Below are 9264 nucleotides of genomic sequence, written 5' to 3'. Positions count from 1 at the left end.
ATGGATACGATATGCATGCGATTCTCTGGCGACTCACCAGACTTTGCTTAGAAAGTTCGTGAAATCGTGACAACGTATTCTCAACATTGGGGTAAGTATCGGGTCCCGATATTATTTATTTCTGCTCGGAGTCGGTCGCAGATTCCCTTTCGGCGCTGCAGTATCTTTACTGATCCTCTAGCATACACGCACTTGAGCACGCGGGGCACAAACAGTCGCTAGGTATCCCCAACGGCAGATCACTGACTGCTTGCTCTGAGCGCGTGGTCTTATGTTTATGCCGGTACCGACGGCACTAAAAATTTCTTATCCTTCGTTCACGTTTTCTTTACGTTTTGTTTCCCCCGATTTGATATTTTATTCTTCATCTTTTCGCGCGGCCATTCGAATAAAAGTTTGCTGTAACGTCGGGGTGGAGTGTTGACAGCAGCGAATCCACCAATCGAATGTTGAGTAGTGAAATGCAATTTTCTACAACGCTCTCCTCCGCGTGGTCGAATCCTATGCTGTTGTGGGTGAGTATGCATGCACTTTTATTCTCAGCTTGTTTTCGATTTTTCCTCTTCCGCGTCTGCATAGAGTTCGTTGTCTTTTTACAAGTATTTGCCGATTGAATATCTATAGATGAAATATATAATGTGAACATCGTGTTTGCAATTTTTTTTAGTATAAAAAACTGTTTTACTTGTGATTATTTTCAATATTGTTACAATATTACAACATTTCCTGTTGAAAACTGTAACAAAAGGCATTTGTACATAAATGATAAGATAAAAGATCTTACATAAATTAGGATATATTATTTAAAAATCAAATAATAGACATATTTGCAATATGAATAATGCTTGAGCCTTTGCTATACGGTACTCAAACTTAAAAGCTTTGATAATGCTTTCAATATAAATTAGATTCGCATTAATTAACAATTTCCAGAGATTTGCAATGATACGATTTACACATACGATATGGCACATATTATTAATTACTTCCGAGATATACACTTTGATAATAAGTTATTATATTTTAGTTATTTTAGTTATTGATGACACCCATATTTTTATGGGCATCTTTTCGAGCCACTCGTTACATTTGTATTTATATAAATCTCTTATACAAAAAATAGTTAGCATATCACACTTCGTTGATGATATTCCAACGGTAATATTATGATCTCGTAATCATATATTTTCCGTAACAAACCAAAAAGTACCGCCAAAAAGTATTATTTCTACAATTATAAAATAGTATTTGAAATCTCTCTCTCTCTCTTAAAGAAAAATATATAATTAAACTAAATTAACTTTTTTATTAATTTTTTCTCCTTATTCTCTTCGTTAAAGATATTATTTTCATTTTTTACGGGATAAAAATGAAGTAAGAATAACTTCGTTATTCAATAAAGTAATCTGTGTTTAGAATGAACATTTTCATTCTTTGTGAATTAGGAAATTCCAAATAAAGTCTTGAGGTTATCATAAAATTGAAATTTAAGGTATCTATGTCATCATGTTTAAAGTTTTGTACATGAGAAACAACAATTAGTTTGATCAATACTTACAATTTTTCAACACTACAACCAGATTAGGTTACATATATGAAGTAATATTTTTCAGATAACTAATAAACATGTAATTTAAAAAAATTAATTAATTATAGCGATTCCTTTTATTTTTTTCTCAATATGTTTTTATAAATCTATCATATAATCATCATCGAGAAAGAAAGAATAAAACATGCTAATGTTGTTTGATTATTAGGTACTTTGATGAAAACATTTTTATATTTCAACAAAAAAATATAATCTTTATTTTTTTGTGACATTTTCACACTAACTTCCGATAACAACATGATGGAGAAGCATATTTATGATACGTTCGCACCATTTCCAATCAAATGTATTTACTAATTTTTTTTAGATTGAATGTTGTATATTGCTTAAAATAATTTAATATCACCCACAAATATTATTTTACAATTTATAGATTTGATATCACCCATAATGTTTGTATAATTGGAGTTTTTCTTCGTTTAATGTTTGAGTGCATTCTCAATTGGTCATTAAAAAAACTATTTGTGGATAATATATCCAATATAAATACTTTTATCAGACTACATTACGAAAGTAACAATGCATTTAGAGAAATGCATTATTACTTAACACTAGTGTGTAAACAGTTTATAACGAATGAAAATTTGTTGGCTTCATATTTGTATAGATATGATTTATAAGACTTTTAGATATCTTTTGGTTAAAGAAAGTTATATATGTGGTGCTGTTCTAAACATGTCACCGTATGATATTATAAACATCCAAAATTATGATTTTGTTTGAATACAGTAACTAACAAAATATGAAAATTAATATCTTATTAATTGCATGATCTTAATCGTAGAAATATCATGTTATTCAAATGAACAAATTTGTTTGTCAGTACAAGTTAGGGATGATGAAGGAATGATAGTAATTCGTTTACAAAAATTGTGTTTTTTGTTTGTGCATAAAACTCATGATTGCCTAGCTGATCATTATATCCTTAATTCGGCTTGGAAATACAGAAAAATGATATTGTCACGTTCCTTTAGAGAAATGAAATATGAAATTTGCTTTTTTTCAAATAAGCTCTTTAAAAAACAAATAATAAATAATTATCCCTTTATTTATTCGCACGCATCCAATTATTATTTGAATATGTTTCATCTGATTTAAAACGTTTGATCAACGTTGAAAATTATCATTAATATATTCATGTACAGTGAAACGCCTAATATAATGGTACCCAAGGGACCAGAGAGACGTATTGCTATAAAAGAATTATCGTTACAGATGGAATATATCAATATTAGGAACAGAGAGGTGTGTGTATGTGTGTGGGGGTGTGTGTGCATTAGGATCAGAGTCATGCCGTTATATGACCGGTCATCGCTATATAGGATTTTCACTGCATGTATATTATTATGAGTATGCCTTTATATACCTTATATTACACCCCATAATACAGGGAGTGTCAAAAAATCAAATGAAAAAATAAAACTAATACATAATACAGCACTATACTTTAAGTTAGGTATACTATACTTTATGTAATACTACACACAAGATAAGTGCTTCATATGGCTTTCCTTGATGACGTGAAAGTGTTTTGAAGCACGTCTTAGCTCTCTTATTGTGGTGCAATCTTAATGCATATCTTAAATTCTTCCATTTTTGAATACATAGGTATAATTAACACATGGTCTTTGACATATCTCTGTATAAAGAGGTTAAATGGAGTAATGTCAGGTTTGAATGGTCATTTCTGACATCCCATCGTCTTGTCCAGAATTGTCCAGGTTGTGAGAGAAACAACCACTTCATTAAATTAAATTACATTTTTTTTAATTGTCGAAGTGTTTTATGTTTATGGATAACTTCATAAAATTTAGAAACTTCATAAGAGATATATTCATAAGATAACTTCATAAAAAGTCATTTAGAATCGGACAAACATTTTGACTTATTCTGTTTATACATGTATATGTATGCCTTTATAATTTTGATACCTTTTAAAGTTAAGAACCTTAATATGTTAAATGACGTTTGATAGAGCCGGACGTTTTGTACCACTATTTTAATTACAAGCAATTAATTCGTATTTATCGGTTTAGGCATCGAAATTTGAATATTGTGGAAATGACTCCGATTTGAGTTACAACCGTGTTATGAGATAAGCAAATCCAATGTGACATTTTGCCTATTTGAGCACTTAATTTGATATTTATGCTTGACACTCGCAACATGTTCCATATATTTTGGTAGCTCATATTCTACTTGGGCAAGTACTCATACTCTGAATTTTTTTTTGTCCATTGCATTTTTATTTATCGTTTTATTTAAAAAAAAAAAAAGCTGGGGAAAATTTTAATTTGGCTATAAACTATTGATAAAAAAATTTAAATTTACGAAAAACATGAAATATGAAAGTATAGTGGTCCTGAAAATATATATTATTGAAAAAAGGAGTATAATTTTAAGATCGAAAGTTATAATTTTAATATTTGAAAAATTGGCTGGGGATAGGCAAAGACAGGCACATGGCTTTAGAAATGAAAATTTATCTCCTCAAATTAAAAAAAAAATCTATTGACAGAAATACTAAACACATAATGGCAACTTTTCAGAAACAGAAATATAAGTAGAAAGTGACGAAAAAAATTCTGTGTCGAATATGTTAAACCGCTGGGGCACAATTTAGGCCAATTTCGTGAGAAACACCCATTTAAGTCAAACTTACGGAACCGCTGTGATATGACGTGAAACATAAATATTAGAAAACCATCAATAATATTGAAACATAAAAGAAAAAAGAAACACATTATAGACACTAAAAAAGGGTTTTATGAATCATTGATATCGAATAAAATACATGGTGATTATAATAACGTTCCCATACTCTGTGTATTTTTTTTCTCAAGAACTGCTCGTCCGAATGCAGCCAAAATTTAGGATATCTTAATGAGACCATGAGAGAAAAATTTATGAAATGAAAAAATAGTAAAACTGTCGACCACCAGGTAAAAAAGTGGAGCATTTTTATTGAATTTTCCTTTTTCCCATGAACCTTACAGCGTATATACTAAGTTTCAATGGAATACGTCCTCCAGAACGGGCTCTACATACGTTGGAGTAATGTCAGTATACTGACTGGTGCTACATTGCTGTGAGCAGTGTCAGTATACTGAAACTACTCAGATCTATATACTGCCTCTTCTGATAGGCGCGTTCCATTGAAACCTGGTATATACGCTATATGGATCATGGGAAAATGTAAAATGCAATAAAAAAGCTCTACTTTTTCACCTGGTGGTTGAAAAAATTGAACTAATTTTTTTCAATTCCACAAATATCTCTCCCATGGTCTCATTAAGATATACTAAAAATTTGGCTGTATTCGGACGAACAGGTTTTGAGAAAAACTATTCAGAGTACGAGAACTTTAGTTATAGTCGCCCAATATGTATACACATAAACACGCATTTTTGTTATAAACAATTTTAATTTCTAATGATTTAGTTTTTCACCCATATTCGATATTCGATAACTTAAAAGGATTAAATGACATTAAAGTATTTATTAAGAGGAAAATAATGCCGCTCAATATATTTTTTGTGTCACTGTGATGTCTGATACAGAATAAAAATCAAGTACTAAAAAGAGTTTATGCCTTTAAAAATTATTTAAAATTTTATCAGCAGATTCTTCACATTTTGAAATTTAATTCCATTCTATTTTCTTTTATAATCAATTTCATTTTTTTTGAAAAAGTAAATTATTAGTTATTCACAAGTTACTCATTTCATTCTGATTTTGTAATTTTTAATACGGACAGAATCTTTATTCGAAAAAAAAAGAAAATGCGATTATGATTCAAGAGGTAATAATTATGCCCGAAATCAGTGATGTATAAATTAATGAAAAAAATACAAATATGAATGGTATTTTAATACTGTAATTCACCCTTCAAAAACGTTATGGCCCAAACAATGTATAGGTTTCAGTAAAAGTGATAAATCCGGTTATTATGCATAATCGTCGAGCATTTTTGCAAGTTTGAATAATTTCCCTAAATTTATCACTTTTTACCGGTGATTATGTACATTACCCAAGCATCGTTGGTAAATTTGATAAATTTAATCAAATTATCAACTTTTACAGCCGATTATGTATGGTAAACGATTATGTCATTGGTAAACATGTAAACATGATACTCTATATATATGATGTACTATATATGATAATACTGTATCACTATATCGGAGAACGGTCGTAAAATTCGTTATAATAACATTGGGGTCCGACAATATTCATCATACATACTAAACTCATTTGAATTTTTTTTCATATTGGTGAAATTCACCAATTGCATTAGGGTGTTATGCATAATCAGAGATAAAGGCGAGAAATTTCAAGTAGTTATCAAATTTAGCAACGACACTTGGTTATTATGCTAATCGCAAGTAAAAATTGATAATGTTTACAGTATTTATCGAATTTACCAGAGACGCTTGGGTATTATGCATATTTGCTGGTAAAATAATTTACAGTAAAATGTGCATAATAACCAATTATTATGTATAATATCCAATTTATCACATTTACTTTAAGATATGTGTAGGGTAGATATTTGAAACCTAAGAAGATGAAATGGAGGAAATCTGTATTGAAATGAGTAGAAATATTTATATACACACTGTATTTCAATGAAGAATGAGGCTTCGATGTTTGAAGAAGTACTCAATACTGGCACCTGCTCTCTATGCTGTCAATCAAATTGGCTAGAGTTCTGTATACGTAAGATGGTAGTAACAGTGTGTCTGCGCCCTTTTTGTGTGCTCTCGTTCTTTTATCCCTTACAGACTCTGCATGCACAAATGTGCGGGTTGCTTTTTCTCACTGTAGAAATCTTTTTTTGAACCCCAAAAAGTTAAGAACCTGACTTTCAGGATTTTGTAAGTTTTAAGTTAGAAATATGAACTTTGAGGGCAGCACTTAAAGTCAACTTCCAGAGGATTTTCAAGATGACTTCGGGAAAAGTGTGATTTATTACATACAATTTAGCAATAGTATTCTAGAAAAAATTGTATGTGAAGACGAATATGCCTTGCACATCTTGGCTGAAAAAAATTGAATGGAGCAAATTATTTCTTGAAAATTTGAAAAAAAATATAGATTTACTGATATTAATGTTTTCAATGTATTTTCTGGATATCAAAAATGCAAAAACGAATGCTCGGGTCTGAAAGCGTTAACTATTCGTAAATCAAGGTACATTTTGCTGCTTAATAACTCTCAGTGAACAGGAAAATGACAGCAGCTGTTGTGTACCATGTGGTGAATCCTTGGTTTCAGAATGTGACAAAATAAGTTGTATTTAATATAAGGGTAATTTTTTCATGTCTACTGTGTGCTGGTTACAAAGAAAGATATTCCAGAATATGTGCCAAAATCCCTGTTCACAATGTTGGAAATGTTCTGCTTGTACTAATGACTCAAAGCGTAGTCCTGTCACTGCAGTTGAATCAGTTCCTACGATTTCTTCTACATATATATATAAAGTGCTCCATCTTATATTTTCAAAAATCAGTTTTCATTAAATATTAACATATCTCGTTCTTTCTCCACAATTAATCTATTCATTACCTCCTGTGTTCATAAAAAACTGTGTAGGGAATTGTAGGGAAAGAAGTATTTCTCTCTCTCTCTCTTACATAATTCATAAATTTTATAATTCATTGCCATCTGATATCGTTTCAACTGTCTGTCTTCATTCTTATAGAAAAATAATCAAATCTTACCTTTTTGCAATAGCTGGCATTGAAAATATTACTGATTCTTCCTGAGATATTTCATCCCCCCCCCCCCTCCTCCATTTGTATTCACTCTATATTTTCTCATACATTACATATACGCTTTAGAAATGTATAATGTTTATCTGAAATTTCCTAAGTGTATACATATAATTCCACTTTATTCATTTTACTTCAATGTATACCTTCTGCTCTCGAAATTCATATATTTCATCATTGAATTGTTTTTCTTTCAATTGCACCACAAACTCTGTTTGTCATAATATATTAATAATTTATAAATCATTTATTTTTATATATTTTCTCATTCTAAAAAGTATATATTCTATTGTTATTATTACTAACTCCCGGTAAGAGCTTTCATTGTTGGATCCTTAGGGAAAGGATCTGTGTGTATTGTCTGTTTTTTGTGTGATGATAAAGAAATAACTATATGAAAATTTTATGGTACTTCGATATCGAATGCCGTATACGTAGTAAGCCTTTTTGAAGTTCATTTAACCCTCTATGGTTCACTATTATAAAAAGGTACTAAATAATTTTTTAACAAAAACTGACGTAAATAGGTACTGTTAGCATATTTATAATTGAAACAATACATCAGTGCAACAATTTAATTAATTAGTGTGGATGTTTTAATTAGATGAAATGGGTAATTATGGGTAAATATACTGTTTGCCCTCATTTTAATTTTATTTATAAACACAGATAAAATGTTGTTTACCAAAGTTGAACATTAGTTTGTCTTTGAAATTTCCTCAATTTGTTGCGATTTTATAAATCTCCGAACACGTAAAATTTCAGCAACTTTCGAAAAATGACACTGACAAGAAATCAATTTTTCTATCGAAAGTATTGTAGTTATACTGCCGTATTTTTTACTGAAATAACACTAAAAGATGTACTCTTTCTCTCTTCTTAAAATTCCGAAAACATAAAAGAATTTGGTATAATGGTTTTTTTACCAGCATTTTTCATATTTTGTATATTCACACGGGTCATAGAAACTTAAGTTCTTCATAAATTGAGTTGTGCAATTCCCTAATCGGATTAAAATCTGGAAATAGAGCTTATACCAGCTCACTCACCGATTATTTCACTCGTTGAAGTCATTAAAGATTTCACGCACCCTTTGAATGATGGGCATTATCGTCCATGAAGACAAAAAAATCATTAATTGCGTAAGAATCAAAGAGTTTTATTCTTATGTGCCCGAGCTTTGACAGATACTACAAGAATATGCAGGCCAGCGTAATCGTCCAAAATACATTTCTGTCAAAGCAGCCATGATATCATCAATGTTGAATATCATCAAACTGGATGAATTTGTGTTGTTTTCCTCTACAAAATGTGAACTGGTACGTGTCAATCTTTAACGTGTATTTCCGAAAAACTCTGAAGAATACCAAGCTCTATTTCGCTCTGCTCAGTCTTGCTTTTAAGTACTATTCCTACGTTAGTCAAATTGCACTATCTGAAAGAGTGAATAGAATACAGAAAGCAGGTTTTTTTTTAAAAAACAGTCAAAGCGTTTGCAGCCTTTTCCTCACTCTGGAAGACTTTTTTCCTTCCTGTTTCTGCATAATTGATTGCCAAGACTCCGGACACCTTCGTACTTTTCTTTGCACTTGGTTGTTTGCGGACAAGACTACGACGTACTCTGATCCGTCTTGCCATTTTAGCATTTAACAAGCCCATTTCGATGCAATCAATTGCTGCCATCCAGCAAATAATTTCTCTGGCATATCATTTACAATATTTAACCAAATTTTCACTTTAAAAAGAGTCAAGAAATTAGTAGTCAAGTTGTTTTTGCATATGTACAGCAAGGTGACATATCCCTACGTCCATGTGCCATTGTCGGGAAGTCTTAAATACAATTATAGTCAAGTTATTTTCATTCATTTTATCATTTGCTTA

General features: G+C 30.6%; 1 protein-coding gene across 7 annotated transcripts in view; it reads left to right on the top strand.

Annotated features, from left to right (window-relative positions):
- The first annotated feature begins 233 nt into the window (after window positions 1–233).
- LOC149085105 (nucleolysin TIAR-like) overlaps window positions 234–9264 on the top strand; it is an 860358-nt gene continuing 851327 nt past the window's right edge. For 6 of the 7 annotated variants that reach the window (XM_089232912.1, XM_089232908.1, XM_089232907.1 and 3 more), the window contains exon 1: window positions 234–515. In XM_089232912.1, the coding sequence (XP_089089038.1) occupies window positions 447–515 (69 nt within the window). In that variant the 5' untranslated portion in view covers window positions 234–446. The remainder of the gene's footprint in view (window positions 516–9264) is intronic. The other variant, XM_089232909.1, reaches the window with a different exon arrangement.

The sequence above is a fragment of the Pholcus phalangioides genome, unplaced genomic scaffold (genome assembly GCF_987345545.1).
Source record: "Pholcus phalangioides strain wild (caught in Gottingen) unplaced genomic scaffold, Ppha-v1.0 ptg000007l_1, whole genome shotgun sequence".
In the NCBI taxonomy this organism is placed as follows: Eukaryota; Metazoa; Arthropoda; class Arachnida; order Araneae; family Pholcidae; genus Pholcus; species Pholcus phalangioides.
This window is presented reverse-complemented; position numbering and strand designations above follow the sequence as displayed.